Source organism: Perkinsus marinus, assembly GCF_000006405.1.
Source record: "Perkinsus marinus ATCC 50983 genomic scaffold scf_1104296953018, whole genome shotgun sequence".
In the NCBI taxonomy this organism is placed as follows: domain Eukaryota; phylum Perkinsozoa; order Perkinsida; family Perkinsidae; genus Perkinsus; species Perkinsus marinus.
Genome location: NW_003208655.1, coordinates 464,509 through 485,133, shown reverse-complemented (window position 1 = coordinate 485,133; position 20,625 = coordinate 464,509). Strand labels below are relative to the sequence as shown.

Here is a 20,625-nt window from a genome sequence, read left to right as displayed (position 1 = left end):
TAACTCTCATGGATGATAATTCCGAGGCTTTAGTATTTTGTACGATCTCAATGGTCTTCAGTGGTATAGTCGAGGGTGTGGGTGAAGTCGTTGGTGTGAGGCCTATGGTCAAGAATAAGCCCTCGCATGGTATCATTGTAGAGGTAGGGGCTGTTCGCATTGAAGTCAATACCCGGTATTTTGAGAAGCTGTCGATTGAAGTAGTTCGATCAGTTCCATTGCAGATACGCAGTAGAGTGGCTTGCAGTGATGCGTATATTGGCTGCTCTATAGCAGTCGAAGGGGTCTGCCTTACCGTCACGGAAATCAACACCGATGTTTTCACTGTGGGTATCAGTCCTGAAACCCTCATGAAGACTACCCTAGGCGGCCTTACGCCCGGGTCCAAGGTCTGACAGGTCTTCCACCTCCCTCACCCCGATGGTGATATGTAGGTGAATATAGAGAGAGCACTTGCAGCTGATGGAAGGAACTCGGGGCATGCCGTGCAGGGGCATGTAGACGGTACTGGTGTGATTGAGGAGAAGTGGAAGGATGGGGAGAGTCTTCGAGTGAGTCAGCTGTGTCCTTCCTTGGTGATAGTTGCGGAGTATAGGTGAGAATACGAGCCTTTCCTGAGGTCTTGCCGTCTTATATCGTGTCCAAGGGTTTCATTGCTATTGATGGTAATGGGGTAGGGCTCACATCGCAAGGCGTGCGCTGTCGATGAGGGTATCAATCTTCACGGAGATATGCAATAGACTTCCGTGTTATGGAATGTTTCAAAGCGTCTTCCCTTCCTTGGAACTCCACAGTAGAAAGTATTTTCAGATGGAGAGTTAGTAGTATGGTAGTCTACGTAGTAGGGGTAGTGCCCGTCTCTTGCAGGTGTTTCCTTGACCGTCTGTGAGGTGTCTCCGAAGAACTGCACTTTCACCATAATGCTAGTGCCTCACACACAGTCCATGATTACCCTCCCCCATAAGCCTGTTGGAGCTCGAGTCAATCTTGAGGTCGATTGCATGGCGAAATACGTGACTGCTGCACAAGGGGGAGGCGTCGTCACCGGCATGCAGCCTCTTATTGTTGGTACGGCCTTCCTGGCGGCATTGGTGGGGGGACTAGTAGGAGGGTTCCTGGCCAGGAGGTAAGGTCCTACCACTCCTTTCTCTCTTCACACACGATTCGAATGTGAGTTTCAGCCATGGACGTTTAGTGTTCGATTGAGTTCCTCTCTGAATCGTTGGTGGCGGGGTCTGCCGAGAAGAATGAACTTTAACTTTTGTTGGAAAAGGATCGCCGATTTGCAGTTTTTTCCATTACAATGACTGACGAGTCCATCCGTGGGTTTTCCCTCCCTGGAGAAGTTGACGGTCGCGGGTTGAGAATAGGTGGGTAGGGTTTTGTTCGTGGAGTGGTATTGATTTATGGCAGGCATCGTGAGGGCCTCTTGGAATGCTAAAGTGGTGGAGCTGTTAGAAGAGGGCGCTGTGGAGGTCCTGCTTGCAAGCGGTGTGAAAAAGGAAGACATTATCACAGAGTAGTTGGAATTGAATACCACACCTTGGCCTCATCGCAGCAGATACGTGGCGGGATCGTATGAAGTCCCCTTCGCAGTGCAGTTGTTGTTGGAGAAGACCAACGTTGATGCCGTCATCGCTCTAGGTTGTTTGATCAAAGGGGAGACTATGCATTTCGAGTAGGACCCAACAGGCTGTTCTCATCGATCATTTCAATACCGCTCCATAGGTACATCTCAGAGGCGGTTACTCACGCTCTGATGCGCCTGGGCCTTGACCATAAGAAACCGGTCATCTACGGAGTCCTCACTGTATTGAACGAAGAGCAGGCTGAGGCTCGATGTGGCATGTTAGCCGACTCTGTAGTGGACTAGGAAGGAAATGAAATCGGAAGATTTGAGCCCCTGATAGGTCCATGGTAACGAGGCGAGGGAGTGGGCAAAGACGGCTGTTCGTCAGTGCAACGTTATGCAGAAGTACCAATAGTGAATATGGGATGTTCCCCTTGTGGTACTACCGCTTTCACTCATGTCGATGATGGCCGTCTATGAGTTTTTTCTGAGTTTTCTTTCTGATGGCCGTGAGTATTCGAGTTGTCAGAACAGTCTAGTAGTAGTAGTAGTAGTAGTAGTAGTAGTAGTAGTAGTAGTAGTAGTAGTAGTAGGAGGAGGATGAAGTTACAGTAAGAATGTAGGAGCGATTCGTGAAGGGTTTATATGGGGACCCGGAGAGGCGAACATCCACTAGGGGGAGTCTGTTCAGAATTCATCGGGTGAGATACGTCATAGGCGAGATGGTCTGCTTTGTACTACTATGGTGACTGAGGCTTATACGAGAGTTGATTATTCATGCGTTATGGTGTACATATCTCCACCAACCTGCTAAAGAGTGAATACTGGGAAATCATATCCGACATGTTAGCGTCTCGCGCGTCGGTTCAACGGAGGGAATAACTTCAACCAAACTAGTCCTGTGTAGAAAGCGGTGATCATCGGGTGGATGGGTGGTTACATCATCACTGCCCGATAATATACAACAACGTAGTAACAGTAAGGACGTGGGAGGGACAGCGTATTAGGCAGCTACTGTCTCTACTGGTGGAGGAGCGGATAGAGCATCGTCAACCTCCATGCCTCCTTCCTGCTGCTCCTCGTAGATGGTACCTTTTATTAATGAATACACAACGGGAGGCGTGATAGGTTGTAGTACATTGGCTGTCCTCTTTGGACCATTGAGCGATGATCGTAACACGGAAGATCGCCATGGGTATGCCGAGGAGCTTCACTAGTTGACACTGTTCTGGAGTCAATGCCTGTAGAGGACACATAATCATCTAAGAATCTATAATGTTCCCGGGTCGAACTCAATTTTAAGTTCCCACATAACTAGGAACACATTCTTCAATCAGTTACCTATGTAAATGTCATCACTTTAGAAACACCATTTTGCCCGTTAATTCTCAAATCCCTGGTGGATGAATCCCTGGTGAAGGATGCAGGAATCGAACGCACGCCCTATAGGTTGAGAAAACGCTACACTGCCTACCTTGCCAGTTTTGCACACTTCATAATCACCCATTAAACGGATCTTGCCGTTAACGAGAAGAGTCGGTAGGCCGAGTTTACGCAGGAAGGGCTCTTGACTGTGAGGAAAGCGCGACAGAGCATCGTCGCCAGCCTCCTGATGAATAACCCATGTGAGAAGGGCGGGCTGTTGGTTCCTCACCAAAGTGATATCGGCAGTAGACACACATCCACTTCTGGCGAAGTTGGACTGCTCGTGGTTAACCAAGATATCCTGAAAATGAAGAGGGTGACAGAGGCCTATTCGATGGTAGAGTCCCCTACTGAGAGCTGATCAGCGGTCATGTCGGTTAACAGCAGGCCGACTTCACCACTGATATGCTCGGATAAAGCATGGATGCCTGAAACAACATCTAAAGGGGCAGTGGGAAAACTACAAGTTCCTTCCGAGGAGAAGTCCGTATGCTATATTGTCTCATCAAACTTTGATAATAATAATAATGGTGATGATGAAAGGCTGGAGAATTCACCTTCTTGGCACTCCGACTCCGGGTCCACTCCCAAGGCAACTTGCATGACCTTATTCCTCCCGCAGAATAATCGGCCTGAGTGACAGAGTGAGCTGTGGTGATACAGGCAGGATAACGCACCAGGTTTAAGATCATCTCTGAGGCCCTTCAAGAGGTTGTTGCGCTGATTCTCCAGCTTCAGGACGTAGGCGAATCTATGAACATGATATAACGGTAAACCAGGGAAACGATGAGGAAAATGAGGGAAGACGGAAGTCATCATTTGAAGTGATGTTGTGTAACCATCACCAACGCTGGTGACAAGGTAGTAGGAGTATATCGTTCTCGATAATAACGATAGCATACGATAGTTGATATTACCTGAACTTTTCGAGGCATTCCCGGATCTCCTCAATGGCTTTATCCTTCTTAACTCGAGTCTGACGCTTGGTGACCTTAGTGAGGTTAACGACTTGGTTACGCTTAGACTTGGGCATTTGATGAGCAACGACGACCAACCGCTGACGAGGAAGAGCAGGAGGAATCGATCATATGCACTTCTAACGCAACACGATGAAATAAATAGTTTCAAAAACATGCCCTGAGCAGATTCTAGTGATATGGTGACAATAGAGGTAGTAATACGATGGGCATTATCATCAACGGACAGAGGCTAAGCGCCTCTGTGTGTGCTGTACGAAAAGTAATCATCATGATCATCGCCATCTACCAAGAGTCATCACACAGCTGGGTGTTGTCTGACAAGACACATACAAGTGTACTGTTAAGGGAAGGGGGGACTTACCGTTATCCCTTGGCAAGAACATACCGCTGAAGTAGTAGTTAGAATGTAGTAAGGGTAGAATGCCGTGGAGGCCACTGACGAAGCCAGCGATCCAGTAGAGATACTCCGACATGGGGTTGTGCATTCTGATAGAAAAAGTGCAAAATCATTTTGATGGTGGCTAATCACTTCATCATGTATTCAGCCAGATCGAAGTGATCCTCGAGGTTGTGGGCCATCCTCTGACGAGAGCGACTGAAGAAAGTTCGCCTTGCCGTATTGGCCACAGCGGGGCGACTCGTATGGACCTGATAAGGAGTCGACATAGCCTACTCTTAGTAGGGACCGCCAGCATTATTACGAGTTTGCGAGCAGCAGTGATGATCATCTCACTTTGATCTTTTCTCCTAGGACTTACGTATTCAAAATGGCGATTAGGGCGCGCGCTTCTTAAACAAGTTTCTCGCTCGCCATTCTAATCGATTTTATAGCTAAGCTGTTATCCGCCAGTTAAGGATGTAGTTGTTTGCTTATTTAATGTTTAAGGCTACCTTGCCACGGCTGAGACGCTTATGATCGTTTTGAAAAGGCCTTCCAGAGGTAGCCAAAAGTACTATCGTGGTTAGGAAGCCACACTTGTAATATATTGTTACTTTGGTGGTGCCGAAAAACACTCGAACAATCTAATGATAATATGATGATAATCATTTAGATAGGGACAGCAGACTACTACTATAAATAGTGGTGGAGTGTTGATACCTTCATTGACAGTATTTTAAACTGATTAAAACGATAAAAGGCGATGATGATTATTATTTTTCTATGAACGCTTGGCTGAAAACGATGATGCCAACCTTTGCCATTACTGAGCCTATTACTACTACTACCGAAATAACAAATTGAAATGCTTTACTCATCTCCAATGAGGTATGGAAGCCGTCGTGAGATAATGTTGTGGGTGAATTTCAACCGTGGGTGAAGAGAGTGTCTCTGCGATACGTCGTTCGAGGACTGATTCGAAGAAAGGGTAAAAGCGGTACCCAGCAGCCCACCAGCAGAAGCACGAACGAAGTGGTCTAACGCGATGTTAACGTCCATTGTAAATACTATCCCTGTTGTCTCTAACAATGCCGAAATACCATCAAAAAAGGGTAGATATCCGACAATCCACAGAAGAACCACGTCTTCCCTGCATGCAAGTAGATGTGTGATAGGAAGCATCTCTTGTGGCGAAGACTAATCCCTAGGCTGAGACGTTGTGTGATGTGGAGCTCAGTGACGAGCCTCTGCTGTAGATAGCAGTATACACCATCATCAGTCTGGAGAGACATATTCCTGGTCAGCTACATGTGTACATCCTCTCTCTCTACATTGAGAGGATATTCTCGTCGGTTTCTGCACATACCTACCTAAATTCATGTATGAATTCTCTTCACGTTGCTTTAGAAACTCCTGAGCTCAGCTGGGGAAAGTGAACATATACTTGTTATACATGCTGTTGATAAACTCGGTTGCTTTTGTTGAGAAACCTGTCCAAGGGATTGAAGCATGACCGAAGCCTGTTCGCCTTGTCACCCAGTCGCGAACTTCAGCTTGGCACTATCATGGTTTGATTAGTCATGACAATGACCGTACGTAAGCAGTGTAAGAAAGTATGCACATATGCATCTACGTTTGTTGGTGACAATATGGAAACTTTGGGAATTTTTTATTGTTTCTGTACATTTTACCCGAATTCGTATGTGAACTTTTGCAATTAGTGAGGAATATATTCCTCCAACACTGACGATAAAAGGGTTACTCGATACTTGTTGTTTTTCAGTAGTTTTGTTCGTCGAATGGATCATAAATGGTGGAATCGATACTCCCCCCTTCAACAGTGTATTAGAGTGCGTCTGCCGCTGGTCACTATAGAGTCTCAGACGGTAAAGACAACTCTGATGGTTTTGATGTGGTACACAGCAGCTACCTTCTCCAATACGTTTTGTAAGAGGCTCGTATCTCTTTATAAAGTCTCGCCATTGACGTTGACCATGGTAGATGCGGTACCAGCTTTAATTCTCCTCAAGAGAGACGCTCAATCTCGACAGATTTATCGCGACTATTGGAAGGCGTTGTTGATTATTTCTATATTCGCCACGGGGGGGTCTCTACTCCATCGTATTTCACTAACTTATGCTCACGTTTCGACAATTCATACAGCCAAGGCAACTCAACCGCTGATGTCGGCCGTTTTATCCGGGGTAATTTTGAGAGAACACATAACCTCTCAAATGGCCTTTGCCCTTGTCCTGATAGTAGTAGGGGTGGTGATGGGCACCTTGAAGGGCAGTGCAGCTGCGGTTACTGATCAGCTGGAGCCCTCTACACTGGCTGGGATAGTACTAGCTCTATGTGGTACGGTCTGCACAGCTGTAAATGGTATCAACATGAAGAAAATATGGCGTAATGATCGAGAGATCAGTAAGAGCATGATCTTCTCGGTGTCCCGAACGGTCGCTGCTTGCATCTTTTTTCCAGTGTGGCTGATTCGAGACGTCCCCAAGATTGCTGACGGGAGTATTGGCAACCCCTTGGACCCATGGACGGCACTGGCGTTAGGCGTGTACTCTATTGTGATGGTGACACAGCATCTGAGCTCACTATCAGTGCTGCATGTACTGTCACCAGTGAGTCACTCGGTTCTTAATGGTTTGAAGAGGGTAGTTGTCATTGCCGTGTCCTGTTATATCTTCGGAAATTCTCTGAGTGGTCTCAACTGGGCGGGTATTGCGACTTGTACTTCGGCAGTGATATGGTATTCCCGATTGAAGATTGCAAATTCTAAGGCGAAGAAAAAGGAAGGGTATTCAGCAGTTGGAGTGGGCGATGATGGTGACGGATCTATCGGAGGAGTCGACATGGAGACTGTGGCGAGCCATCGGAAGTTGCCGTCGCCAGATAAAGCGGAGGAGAGTCCAGAACGGCAGCTGGACAGATTGTCTCGAATGGTTTAGAAGAAATCTTCGCTGTGCGTGTGAGGGAAAGATACGCCTTATTATGCTACCGATATTGGTATCGATAAAACTTGTTTATTCGTAGTAGTAGTTGTCGCCACAGTTGCATCACGCTTGACCGTAGACTATACCATAGTTGTTTCCTACCACACTTCAGATTGGGTTGGTATTGGCGTGGGGAAAGTCGTTGGCAATGCTTGGGTCATAACTTAGCCGTCGTTCGCTCAGGGCCGATTAGGTAGGTCTGATTTTCTTCTATTTCTAATACCCTGGGAATGTGTCGTTTGTAGGAGGTTTGGGAGATTTATGTGGAACAGAGGAGGAATTTCTGAGGAGGTAGGCTGTTCTATGGGAAGGCTTTGGGACTTCACTCGATTCTGCGATGGTGTTATGATCCAGAGGCGTGATATCTGCCTTTGACGTTGATACTGAGTAGAGCGGTCGTTGATACCTTTGTTGAGTGGATGGCTTTAGCTATTGTAACCCCTATTATTAAGCCGTGGTCGCAGGGTAAGCGATGTGGGGGTACGGAAGCAGTAGTGTAAGGTCTTGTAGCGGTGATGAGATTGGTCAACGTGCTGTGGTAGCGATGTGTTTAGAAAATAGAACGATAAGAGGCACTGTGGATGTTTTGATGATGAAGTAACTTTCAAGGGATGGACAAGTCGCATGAGCGTCACGACGTGAGGGGGATGGTCGCTGAGAGGGGGGCAATATAGTGTATATACACTATTAGCAATATAGTGCTATAAATATGCTATAATGGTTGGTATAGTACTATATAGCCCAGCTATTGCTTATGGCAGCTCATTATAGTGTCGATCGTACTGAGGAATACCAGAATCGTCTTGACAGGAGGGGCTGTGGAACTGACTGATAATTCAACGGCTAAGAGTGAGGGTGTGGAGACGACTGTGGCATGATGAAGGGACCGCTGCCGGATGATTACGGTGGTTTTCGATCTAGTCGGGACTGCATGTTCAGCTAAGGCTTCATCGGAAGAGTTTTATAGCGAGTTTGTATGTTGCCTGGTCATGTCAACCTACGTGGGAGCATCCCAAATGACTTGATGACGATGATGTGCTTGAGGACTGTCGAGGGATTGTCCCCGGCTGGCACTGGAAAGAGGGCTACTCTGTGCGAGTATTTTGAAGCCCTGCTGATTGTCGGAAGCATCATGGTTGCCTTTTATACCAAATTGGAGCCCTTCGAGAACAGGTTGAGTTAGAGATTTCTCGACAGGTATTTCTCCTCTCGCACTATCTCAGCAGACAAGCCAAGGCACGTTGCTGGGCTCACATGATTTTGTTCGTGACTCTTGATGTTTTCTATATTTCTGTCTGTAGCGTTCGGTCGATTCTCCCGGGGTCCTCGAGTGCTGCAGATAAGTCTGGAATACTAATGTCAACTCTAAGTCGTGAACAACTCCATTCGGGGCTAACGCCACGGTTTCAGATCCATCGGGAGATGCCCTCGGGAGGATTCTCTATAGGGGAGAATGGGAACACTTTCGAACTCAAAGGCGTGGCTGCATGCGACCTGGCTTGTCACTGGCCTCTGGAAGCACACGGTAGAGGATGTCGGAAAAATGAGCTTTTCGAGCGGTCGAGACGGGTGAAGCAGTTGGATATATTCATAAGTCACTCGTGGACGACAGCGCCATATGTCAAGTATGCTTGCTTTTCTTTACGGTACAACAGCAAGCAAGCTTTTGCCTTTGTGGGTCTGTGTGCTTGGATTTCGATCCTATATGAATTACCAACACCCCTCATACTGGTTATCATGTGGTTCTCTTTGTTCTTCGGCTATTTACTTGGTGGTTTCCTGTGTTGGGATCGAACTATGGTCTTCTTTGACCAGTTTTGCATCCATCAAGAAGACGAAGTGAAGAAGCTCGAGGGAATAAAGCACATTGGAGACTACCTTCGACTTTCCGATAAACTGGTCATCTATTGGAGCTCAGATTACAATGAGAGGCTTTGGTGTATATTCGAGCTGGCATGCTTCCTCAGAACTGACTCTTCCCGAAATGTTGAGATTTGGCCTCTTCTTGTCATCGAGAATCGAATACGTATAATGTCCTTACAGCAACTATATCTGGTTCTTCGTATTGCTCTAGATGGTTCACCCTATTTAGCGGGCTGGTTAATTGACTTGGTGTTCTCTCTTGTTACGGGGTACTTCTGCCTGTTCATCGACGGCAAAGCGCGATTGAAGCTTCAACAGGATCTTACAAAGTTCGATGGAGAGTCGTTGCAATGCTATCTCGAGGTTGACAGAATCATGATAATGCAACACATCGAGAGGCTCTACGGCGACTTTGACAACTTCTGCTGTGCCGCGAGAAAACTTTTTGCCGATCTCTGCAACCAATGGGGTGCCAATGAATACAGCCTGAGAATAACGCTGATAACAGCCTTCCCGATGATATGTATAACGATTCTCACTGGTCGTATAATCACAGGAATCACAGTCACTTCGTTGCGGATTGTCCTCCATATCCTTTTCTACGTCGTGTATAGGACAGCGGCCATGCTTGGCTGCAGTTCAGACCGCTCTAAGTGGCCCTGCAGACTGCTATGCCTAGGCCTATCTATCATCCACGGAATATGCCTTACAATTGTCTGGGAGTTCGAGGGGGGTCTTCAGACGAGACCAGGGCCTTGGGTTTGTCTCTTGGGCGTTGGCATCCAGGTGGTGGTCATATTGTGTCTCAAGAAAGTATTAATATCTATCACGGAACGGCCCCATAAGTTTTTGAATCACATGTGCTCTTGGCTTTGTTAATACCAATACTGTACATTGGATTTGATACTCTCGTCGTTGCGTTCTAAACTGGTGGATAGTTGTCGAGAGGTGGTTTCATTGTTGTCGTATTGCTTATTCATTACCAATCCCCTTAGAGGTACTCAGAGCACTGCCACACCTCAGAGGGTGATGATATCAACTTCTATCAGCTTCTAGTCGTCGTGTAAGTGGATCTTCGCTCGGAGTAGCTGGGCTGTAGTCGTTGCTTCCTTCACTTCGTTGATCCGGCCCGTCTCCTTGGGCAATAACACTTTCATCAAATCGATCTAAGCTTCGAGTTAGTGTAAGCGAGTCGATCTAAGTGAGATTCACTCTCAACATAACTCCGCACATCATTTGAATTCAGTGTACTGGGTCCGAGTAACTATCAATCCCCTCCATGATGGAACGAGATTTGCGGGCAATTAAATTTTTACATCAGTGTCTTGATGAGGGCCGTGGCTGACGTATCTCCGGGCTGTGGCATAGTGGCCCCAGGTGGAGATATTGATCTTGCTAGGACATCTCTCGAGGTTCTGGCATAGCCACCCCGACTCTAAGAATCGCTCTCACTAAGGCATATCTTGGGGTTGTGGCATAGCCGCCTCGCTCGGAATAATTGATCGTATCAAGGCATATCTTGGCGCTGTGGCATAGCTGCCCCGGTCATAGTGGTAGGAAATATTCCCTTTATAAGGTATCACTAAGGTGGTGTGGCTGCTACACTGCAGCATGAAGGATCCTCCTCCTCCTCGTCGTCCTTTCCCGACTGAGTGAAAGGAAGGTGGTGGAGGTCGTCCTCCTCCGAACCGGTTTGTGGGGAGTCGCTTGATGGGGGTGGAGTCCTTGGGGACAATGGTCATCATGATAGTAGCGAGCAGCACTATGGGAAAGTATGCATATGGGCAGCTACATGTGTTGATGATAATGTATAAAAACTATACAGGAAAGCGAGCATATATTTTAACACTGTAGAGGGGAGTGTCTGCACCTAATGATGGATGGAGGAGAGAGTCTTAGCTTGTTATTATGAGAGATGCTGCACTCATTGTTCGCAAGGTCTCGATATGCGTCTCCTTGGACACATTTGCTGCTCAGTATTTCCTCTTTTGAGTCATGTCGGAAACCGGAAGTATTGACCTAGCATCTGATGTAGAGGACTCAGAGATAGATCAGTGTCGTGCTGAGGTCAATTCCTTCCTCCTGTTGCGCGCTCATGCCGGTTATCAGATAGAGAAGCTATCTGACCTGATTCGCAAGCAGCAGAGACGGCTAGATGCGCAGGAGCTCCTCATCGAGGAACTCTGTCAGGTAAGTTTGGGAATTATCATCTCTGAATTCAGCATAATGTAGTAGTATGAACAGACAATAGTACCGAGTAACTAATGTTGATAGGAACTTCCTCACCCTAGGCCCATTGCGACGTCTGTCTCCCGCCCGAGGCCGCGACTCGTGTCTTCAGTCGGGAGGTACGCCGGAAGAAAGAGGTATGTTCTCGAGTATATGAGGCGACTAGTGAAGCGACCTTTTCAGCGACTGACTTCAGTTATGCGTACATCCGCGTTGGTCTCGGCCATAATGTTCGGTGTAGTATCTAAAGTGAGTAGCATCCCTCAGCTTTCTCGATTGCAAGTAACTCCCCCTCATAGGTGCTGTATTCTCACTACCAGCTGCAGTGCTGTTTTCAACTCTTTCACGAGGCGGCTAAAGATTACATCCCCGAGCTCGAAGACATCGACTTCGGCCGTCTCTCGTATACCGCGGAATGACCATTGAGAACAACTGGCCATGGTCGCATACCCTCAGGCCTCTCTACTTCTCCCCTGCTTCCGGATATGAAGCATCCACGGCACCTTTATGGTTCATATTGAACGTCTTCGCTTTCGTGTACGCCAATAGAGTCCCGCTCTGGTAGATACGAAAATGGTGACAGGTTCTCGGCATTATTGCAAATAGCGGCCAGTATCGTTGATAAGATACTAAGAACCATCATTTTGGTATCAGTGATCGCTGGCGGCGTCGTCTTCCTCTTCAAGTATCTAATGGTTTCCTTATTCTGACCTTGCAGTGCCTTCCTAGGAACTTCGACTCAATCATGCAGTGGATTCGCGAGGATAAGGAACAGGAGCCAGCAGAAGACTCTCGAGTCAGCATCTTGTTTTGCGCTCTCTCGAAATTCCTGACCTGCACTACGGGAGCTTGGATAGGCTGATGTTACTGGCTAAAACTCAGATACCATCGGCATCAATAGGAGGCAGAGACGTGTCGGCATCGCCACTGCTGAACACACAACAGTTGGCATCAACACGTAATTGTACGGAAATGTCCGTAAGTGATCTTTCTGATGAGGAGGCCAGCACTAGATCAACCATCAACTTCACTGGTCCCGTTACTAGGCAGCGGGCGAAAGTAGAGATGAGTTGTCATCTCACCATATTGATGTTGTTCGTGTCAGGCGAACGTAGAACGCATGACTGGTGATAGTTGAAGTGATACCCTTTGTTGTGGATGAGAAAGACAATGAGCGATCGGGCATACTGTGGGGCATCTTAACGCTCTGTCGCTTCATTTACTGTCCATGTACTCCGGCTTACTCAGCAGCTCACGCTGCTGCGAAGATTCTTACTGTGGTGTCATGCTTCTATCGTCACTATCGTCTTACCCTATCATAATTGATTGAGACATATCTGTCGAGACATGTTTGCGATATTTGCTTAGTATGAACCGTCCAAAGCGGTATTTAACTACTTACATGCAGCGGTCTTGTTTAGTTCAAATCTCGTTACCAGAAAATATTCAATTGAATTCACGGCAGTTGCTTCTGGACGCCGCAGAAAGGAAGCAAAGTGGCAGGAACTGGAACACGACGAAAAGCAATAGGAGTTCGGATGAACCAGAGGAACCATGCGGCCAAATGCGACGAATAAGGGTCAATGGGCTACATCAGACTAGAAAGAACATAGGGATAGAGAACATGGAAATAGAAAATTACCGATAGATTCATGAGCAAATCTCAAGACTGTAAGAGACGAGCAAGACGGAACGGTCCAAGACAAAATTGTGTGGATTGTCCCCATGGAGCGTTGTGTACTAGTGTCCCACTTTAGCTCGACGCTAGTACGCTGAGTTGCAAATTAGGTTATTCTTCAAGTGTTGTTATTGTTGATATAGGAGTGGCCTGAATGGTATTTGGAATTTTTGTATATAGTTGGTCGTGGTAAGTATTGGTTTCAAACTACTGGTTTCTATTATTCTGCTTCTGTGGTTACTTCAGTGCCCTTGTGTTTTAGAGTAGTAGTGTATGTAGACTATATTGTATGGTGGTTACTGTTGGTTATGGTGTGGTTGGTAGTAGTAAGTTTGTGGCTATATAAGAACGTTAGAGTTGAAGGTGAAGTTGATTGTTATGTTTGAAATATGTATCGTAAATTCTTACGGTTATGCGATATGTGATGTGGTAATGAGGTGCTGAGGACGGAGTCCTATGAATACATACGGTTACGGCTTGTTGTATGTATGAGTACATACGGTTACGGCTTGTTGTATGTATGAGTACATACGGTTACGGCTTGTTGTATGTATGAATACATACGGTTACGGCTTGTTGTATGTATGAATACATACGGTTACGGCTTGTTGTATGTATGAGTACATACGGTTACGGCTTGTTGTATGTATGAATACTTGTGTATCGGTAGTGGTTTGTTGCATATATGAATATGGTTACGTCTCTTTGCATATGTACGTATAGGGATGAGTAAGATGTCTTTGTATGAGTTATCATTTGGTATAGAGTACACTGTTCCTAGGACTTGTGAACTCATTCTATTAACCAGGAGGATAGTGTGATCCTCTACTTACCCGAGCGGTGGGAATCATGAACTATTTTTACGAATATGGTGTGAAGCTGTATTCTATGAACACTCTATGTCAGTCAATACGGTTAATAGGTTGTGAAATTCCTCTACGAATACGGTTAATAGGTTGTGAACTTCTCCTAGGAATACGATTAATAGGTTGTGAACTTCTCCTATGAATACGGTTAATAGGTTGTGAAATTCTCCTATGAATACGGTTAATAGGTTGTGAACTTCCTCTACGAATACGGTTAATAGGTTGTGAACTTCCTCTACGAATACGGTTAATAGGTTGTGAACTTCCTCTACGAATACGGTTAATAGGTTGTGAACTTCTCCTATGAATACGATTAATAGGTTGTGAACTTCTCCTATGAATACGGTTAATAGGTTGTGAACTTCCTCTACGAATACGGTTAATAGGTTGTGAACTTCCTCTACGAATACGGTTAAGAGGTTGTGAACTTCCTCTACGAATACGGTTAATAGGTTGTGAACTTCTCCTATGAATACGGTTAATAGGTTGTGAACTTCCTCTACGAATACGGTTAATAGGTTGTGAGCTTCTCCTATGAATACGATTAATAGGTTGTGAACTTCTCCTATGAATACGGTTAATAGGTTGTGAACTTCTCCTATGAATACGGTTAATAGGTTGTGAACTTCTCCTATGAATACGGTTAATAGGTTGTGAGCTTCTCCTATGAATATCATGTGAGCTTATTCTATAACATGGTGAATACGTGGTGAACTCCTTTTACGAATACGATGAGCTTTATCTACAGTGTTCGCTCTTTCATGAATACTGTGTGAACTTCTATGAATTTGGTGAATATGTTGAAACTTATTCTATGAATATGGTGTGAAATTTGTCTATGAACTTGGTGAATATGTTGTGAACTTTCCCTATGAATATGGTGAATACGGTGGGAACTCTTTCTATGAATACTGTATACTGTGTGAGCTTGCAAGGTGTAAACTTCTTGATATGACTACGATGTGAGCTTCTCACGTTGTGAGCTTCTATGAACTTGGTGAAAACGTTGTGAACCTTTTCTATGGTGTGAACTTCTTTTAGGAATACGGTGTGAACTTCCCCCATGAAAATGGTGAATACGGCGTAAACTTCTTATGTTTTTCTATCGAAATGGTGGATAAGGTGTGAACTTCTTCTATGAATACGGTGTGAACTTCTCCTATGAATACGGTGTGAACTTCTTCTATGAATACGGTGTGAATTTCTCCTATGAATACGGTGTGAATTTCTCCTATGAATACGGTGTGAACTTCTCTTATGAATACGGTGTGAACTTCTCTTATGAATACGGTGTGAACTTCTCCTTGTATGAATACGATGAATACGGTTTGAACTTCTTACGTAGTGAGCTTCTATGAATATGGTGAATACGTTGTGAACTTCTCCTATGAATATGGTGAGTACGTTGTGAACTTTTTCTTCTATGAATATGATGTGAATTTCTTCTATGGTCATGGTGTTTTCTATGAATTTCTTCCATGAAGTCTTTGTATTATAAGATGAGATTCTCTTGAACTGTGGGATGAGCCTTCTATGCTACATTTTAAACGTTCATAGATAGGTTATGTGGGCGCCCACGATGCGATTTCTGATACGGTTTTGGTTGGAACGTCTTCTCTCCAAGATATGTTCTCTTCTTCGGATCTCTCCTGCAGCCATAGTGTTCCTGTTCGTGATTCCCTCAAGTCATACTTCGGTCGAAGGGTTGGTTGAGCTATATAAAGGGTACATTGACTTATCATCGAGTGTATTCCTATCGCTCATCTCTGGTGAAGCTATTGGTGGTTGGTGAGTTTGAAGGCGGTGTGGACTTCTTCTGTGGATATAGTGAATACGGTGAACTTCTTTCACGAATACGGTGCAACCTTCTTTTACGTTGTGCACTTTTTCATGAATACGGTGTGAGCTTCTTCTATAAATAGGATAAACACGTTGTGAACTCTTATGAATATGATGAATATGGTGTGAACTTCTACGAATATGGTGTGAACTTCTATGAATATGGTGTGAACTTATATGAATATGGTGTGAACTTCTATGAATATGGTGTGAACTTATATGAATATGGTGTGAACTTATATGAATATGGTGTGAACTTATATGAATATGGTGTGAACTTATATGAATATGGTGTGAACTTATATGAATATGGTGTGAACTTATATGAATATGGTGTGAACTTATATGAATATGGTGTGAACTTATATGAATATGGTGTGAATTTATATGAATATGGTGTGAACTTATATGAATATGGTGTGAACTTATATGAATATGGCGTGTAAACTTCTTCTATGAATACGGTAATTATTCTTGAATAGGGTAGATACGTTGCGAGCTTCTTCCATGAATATGGTGGTGTGAACTTCTTCCATGAATATGGTGGTGTGAACTTCTTCCATGAATATGGTGGTGTGAACTTCTTCCATGAATATGGTGGTGTGAACTTCTTCCATGAATATGGTGGTGTGAACTTCTTCCATGAATATGGTGGTGTGAACTTCTTCCATGAATATGGTGTGAACTTCTTCCATGAATATGGTGTGAACTTCTTCTATGAATATGGTGTGAACTTCTTCTATGAATTTGGTATGGACTTCTTTCATGAATATGGTGTGGCCTATGAAAGTGGTGTATACTGTGTGAATTTCCTCTTTGAATACGGTGTGAATTTCATCTTTGAAAATGGTATGAACTTGGAATACGGTGTGAACTTCTCCTTGTATGAATACGGTGTGAACTTCTCCTTGTATGAATACGGTGTGAACTTCTCCTATGAATACGGTGTGAACTTCTTCTATGAATACGGTGTGAACTTCTTCTATGAATACGGTGTGAACTTCTTCTATGAATACGGTGTGAACTTCTCCTACGAATACGGTGTGAACTTCTCCTATGAATACGGTGTGAACTTCTCCTTGTATGAATACGGTGTGAACTTCTCCTATGAATACGGTGTGAATTTCTCCTTGTATGAATACGGTGTGAACTTCTCCTTGTATGAATACGGTGTGAACTTCTCCTTGTATGAATACGGTGTGAACTTCTCCTTGTATGAATACGGTGTGAACTTCTCCTTGTATGAATACGGTGTGAACTTCTCCTTGTATGAATACGGTGTGAACTTCTTCTATGAATACGGTGTGAACTTCTTCTATGAATACGGTGTGAACTTCTTCTATGAATACGGTGTGAACTTCTCCTACGAATACGGTGTGAACTTCTCCTATGAATACGGTGTGAACTTCTCCTTGTATGAATACGGTGTGAACTTCTCCTATGAATACGGTGTGAACTTCTCCTATGAATACGGTGTGAACTTCTCCTTGTATGAATACGGTGTGAACTTCTCCTATGAATACGGTGTGAACTTCTTCTATGAATACGGTGTGAACTTCTTCTATGAATACGGTGTGAACTTCTTCTATGAATACGGTGTGAACTTCTCCTACGAATACGGTGTGAACTTCTCCTATGAATACGGTGTGAACTTCTCCTTGTATGAATACGGTGTGAACTTCTCCTATGAATACGGTGTGAACTTCTCCTATGAATACGGTGTGAACTTCTTCTATGAATACGGTGTGAACTTCTCCTACGAATACGGTGTGAACTTCTCCTACGAATACGGTGTGAACTTCTTCTATGAATACGGTGTGAACTTCTCCTTGTATGAATACGGTGTGAACTTCTCCTTGTATGAATACGGTGTGAACTTCTCCTACGAATACGGTGTGAACTTCTCCTATGAATACGGTGTGAATTTCTCCTTGTATGAATACGGTGTGAACTTCTCCTTGTATGAATACGGTGTGAACTTCTCCTTGTATGAATACGGTGTGAACTTCTCCTTGTATGAATACGGTGTGAACTTCTCCTTGTATGAATACGGTGTGAACTTCTCCTTGTATGAATACGGTGTGAACTTCTCCTTGTATGAATATGGTGTGAACTTCTCCTTGTATGAATACGGTGTGAACTTCTCCTTGTATGAATACGGTGTGAACTTCTCCTTGTATGAATACGGTGTGAACTCCTTCTATGAATACGGTGTGAACTTCTTCTATGAATACGGTGTGAACTTCTCCTTGTATGAATACGGTGTGAACTTCTCCTTGTATGAATACGGTGTGAACTTCTCCTTGTATGAATACGGTGTGAACTTCTCCTTGTACGAATACGGTGTGAACTTCTCCTATGAATACGGTGTGGACTTCTCCTTGTACGAATACGGTGTGAACTTCTTCTATGAATACGGTGTGAACTTCTTCTATGAATACGGTGTGAACTTCTCCTACGAATACGGTGTGAACTTCTCCTACGAATACGGTGTGAACTTCTCCTATGAATACGGTGTGAACTTCTCCTTGTATGAATACGGTGTGAACTTCTCCTTGTATGAATACGGTGTGAACTTCTCCTTGTATGAATACGGTGTGAACTTCTCCTTGTATGAATACGGTGTGAACTTCTTCTATGAATACGATGTGAACTTCTCCTATGAATACGGTGTGAACTTCTCCTATGAATACGGTGTGAACTTCTCCTATGAATATGGTGTGAACTTCTTCTATGAATCAGCGGGAGGAGTCATTCTTAGTGATATCAGCTTCTCTTGAACGGTGCGCCTCTAAGACAACATTCTTAGCGTTTCTAGATAGGTTATGTCAGTGCTTATCATGAGGCTTGTATGTTACAGATATGGTTGGAACCTCCCCTCTCTTCTTGGAACTTTTCTTGCTTGAAGTTCTCTTTCTGCATCCACAGTGTTCTTATAGATGATCCTCTCAGGTAATACTTCCGCTGAATAGTAGGTTGAGCTAGGTAAAGGATACATAGTCTTATCACCAAGTGCATTCGTATCGTTCGCCTCTGGTGAAGCCGTCGGTGGTCGGTGATTGAAGTGTATTTGGTCATGGTAAAGTCTGCTATTGTTCCTCAACAACCGATCACGGCAGAACCTGTTGGGAACTCTTCTGCGGTTGTGTCTTGGCTGTTAGGCCTATAAAGATAGCAGGTCCCTTACTCAACTATTGTGGTCGCTGCACGTGGTGTATGCTGGTAGTTTATGTCGTGTAGGTGTATTATCATCGTTGGTTACAAAGATATTCATGGTCGTTTTCCACGTTCTCCTTAGAAGCCGTATACTTCTTCCTTTGGCATCAGGGCGGTTGGTTGGTCGATTAATAAGTGTAGTTTTCCTCATGATTCTCTCATTCTCAGCGGTGCGTACTGCCTCTTAAAGCGTATGTGACCCATCATGAGTAGAGTGTATTATGGTATCCTTGGTTAGTTATGGTACAGGTATCGATCGAAGACGAATTGGTGCTGGTGAGTTGGCATTAACTTTACCCGTGGTCTTTTCTGGTTGCCAAAGTGAGTGAGTCCGGAAAGGTTATCGAAGTAAGATGGTCGGAGAAGTTCCAAGCATGCCGATCATGATTCCTTCCCGAAGTATGGTGATTACTGCGTGAACTGATGATATGTGTTTTTGTAGTCCATCATTCCATTTACTTGTTGCTGATGATCTGTTTTGTAGATTATCTTGTGATGCTGCTTAAACACACCTTGTTGCGTTTTGCAGTCGGAAACTGAACGGAAACTGAATACGGAGGATTATTAGTGATTGCATACCCGTTGTGTAAGCCTGCAGAGTTTCTAATTATAGTACTCGTTGTCAGTAGTGTATCACGGTTCTCTGTCGTGGTGCAAAACTGGGTCATTGATCGACTCTGTTACCGATATCATGAGGTTCTTCCTCACCTTTTCCATTGCTAATGTTCTCTTCTTCGCACTCCCAACACAGAACACTCAGACTACTCAGAAACATCGGCATCTTTCTTCATGTTAGCTGCCAACAGGCATCCAAAAGTAAAACTGCTTTAAATGATCGAGAAAGTATCCGCAAATATCATACCTGCGAATAGCCTCCGTTTGTGGCGTTACTGCGTATCCTACCAGACGGTCTGGAAGACGTTTTGGCCGGGCGGAGGCGTGTCGGTGAAATCGAATCGCCATACCAGGTACACCTTCGACCGATTGTATTTCCGGTTACCGCGTTCTCTTTTGATCTATTGGGAAAATTCAGAATCATCTTTTCCATGAGAGCTTACCATTTTCCCGCTGTAAATTATAGCATCACCGAGATCATAGGTAACCGACGTGTTACCGTCTGGGCCACTCCTCGTCAGGACGCCTTTGAACACATTCATGGCCCGAGTCCACCACCAATCGGCACTAAGGATCGACAGCATGCCCCCCGCGCCCAGCACAACTACACCCTACGCGTTCTTCCCAGCAACATGATGTGACCCTGGCAATACCTAGTATGAAGCTACTCACGTTATTAATAGAGCCCAAGCCTCACCATAAGAGGTCCTAGCATCTCATCATCTAAGGTAAGTGGCACTACGACCGTCAGGCCTCCAGCACCGTTATCCAAATGCCAGAATTGCCCTTGGGCTACTGGGTTGGCCACGACCATTTGCATCTGAGCATGGACCCTGCAAGGCACCATGAGATGCGCCTCCTACGTCCGATATGTATAAACGTGGTGCCACTGATGGTATCATGTCCGGCCCCGACCCTAGCAACCGATAAGGAAAGGAGTTCCCCTATACACTATACTCACCA

At 44.8% G+C, this 20,625-nt stretch overlaps 9 protein-coding genes across 9 annotated transcripts; 6 read left to right on the top strand and 3 right to left on the bottom strand.

Moving 5' to 3' along the window:
- Positions 1-50: 50 nt before the first annotated feature.
- Pmar_PMAR017747 (Riboflavin synthase alpha chain, putative) lies at positions 51-1,258 on the top strand (the record flags this gene model as incomplete). The annotated part of the gene is made up of 6 exons (XM_002776827.1): positions 51-143; positions 225-389; positions 435-551; positions 596-665; positions 868-1,103; positions 1,196-1,258. 6 exons carry the CDS (start codon positions 51-53, stop codon positions 1,256-1,258), a joined length of 744 nt encoding a protein of 247 aa, XP_002776873.1.
- Positions 1,259-1,303: 45 nt separating this feature from the next.
- On the top strand, positions 1,304-1,985 carry Pmar_PMAR017746 (6,7-dimethyl-8-ribityllumazine synthase, putative; the record flags this gene model as incomplete). The annotated part of the gene is made up of 5 exons (XM_002776826.1): positions 1,304-1,370; positions 1,414-1,519; positions 1,562-1,678; positions 1,729-1,861; positions 1,911-1,985. 5 exons carry the CDS (start codon positions 1,304-1,306, stop codon positions 1,983-1,985), a joined length of 498 nt encoding a protein of 165 aa, XP_002776872.1.
- Positions 1,986-2,472: 487 nt separating this feature from the next.
- Pmar_PMAR017745 (mRNA turnover protein 4 mrt4, putative) lies at positions 2,473-4,057 on the bottom strand. Its single transcript, XM_002776825.1, has 8 exons — positions 3,913-4,057; positions 3,673-3,746; positions 3,553-3,627; positions 3,347-3,423; positions 3,225-3,296; positions 3,045-3,179; positions 2,709-2,811; positions 2,473-2,662 (listed from the first exon to the last, which is right to left on the bottom strand). Exons 1-8 carry the CDS (start codon positions 4,026-4,028, stop codon positions 2,574-2,576), a joined length of 741 nt encoding a protein of 246 aa, XP_002776871.1. The 5' UTR covers positions 4,029-4,057; the 3' UTR covers positions 2,473-2,573.
- Positions 4,058-4,257: 200 nt separating this feature from the next.
- Pmar_PMAR017744 (hypothetical protein) lies at positions 4,258-4,641 on the bottom strand (the record flags this gene model as incomplete). The annotated part of the gene is made up of 3 exons (XM_002776824.1): positions 4,258-4,289; positions 4,337-4,461; positions 4,505-4,641. 3 exons carry the CDS (start codon positions 4,639-4,641, stop codon positions 4,258-4,260), a joined length of 294 nt encoding a protein of 97 aa, XP_002776870.1.
- A 1,947-nt stretch (positions 4,642-6,588) lies between these two features.
- Pmar_PMAR017743 (hypothetical protein) lies at positions 6,589-8,234 on the top strand (the record flags this gene model as incomplete). Its single annotated transcript, XM_002776823.1, has 2 exons — positions 6,589-6,778; positions 8,167-8,234. 2 exons carry the CDS (start codon positions 6,589-6,591, stop codon positions 8,232-8,234), a joined length of 258 nt encoding a protein of 85 aa, XP_002776869.1.
- A 2,980-nt stretch (positions 8,235-11,214) lies between these two features.
- Pmar_PMAR017742 (hypothetical protein) lies at positions 11,215-11,867 on the top strand (the record flags this gene model as incomplete). Its single annotated transcript, XM_002776822.1, has 3 exons — positions 11,215-11,409; positions 11,511-11,585; positions 11,748-11,867. 3 exons carry the CDS (start codon positions 11,215-11,217, stop codon positions 11,865-11,867), a joined length of 390 nt encoding a protein of 129 aa, XP_002776868.1.
- Positions 11,868-14,863: 2,996 nt separating this feature from the next.
- Pmar_PMAR017741 (conserved hypothetical protein) lies at positions 14,864-15,350 on the top strand (the record flags this gene model as incomplete). Its single annotated transcript, XM_002776821.1, has 3 exons — positions 14,864-14,881; positions 15,034-15,064; positions 15,115-15,350. The coding sequence occupies 3 exons, from the start codon at positions 14,864-14,866 to the stop codon at positions 15,348-15,350; spliced, it is 285 nt and encodes a 94-aa protein (XP_002776867.1).
- A 1,233-nt stretch (positions 15,351-16,583) lies between these two features.
- On the top strand, positions 16,584-19,518 carry Pmar_PMAR017740 (conserved hypothetical protein; the record flags this gene model as incomplete). Its single annotated transcript, XM_002776820.1, has 2 exons — positions 16,584-19,256; positions 19,297-19,518. The coding sequence occupies one exon, from the start codon at positions 16,584-16,586 to the stop codon at positions 18,609-18,611; it is 2,028 nt and encodes a 675-aa protein (XP_002776866.1). The 3' UTR covers positions 18,612-19,256; positions 19,297-19,518.
- Positions 18,670-20,509, bottom strand: Pmar_PMAR017739 (hypothetical protein; the record flags this gene model as incomplete). Its single annotated transcript, XM_002776819.1, has 6 exons — positions 18,670-18,812; positions 18,841-18,953; positions 19,951-20,063; positions 20,106-20,229; positions 20,278-20,315; positions 20,360-20,509. The coding sequence occupies 6 exons, from the start codon at positions 20,507-20,509 to the stop codon at positions 18,670-18,672; spliced, it is 681 nt and encodes a 226-aa protein (XP_002776865.1).
- Positions 20,510-20,625: the final 116 nt, after the last annotated feature.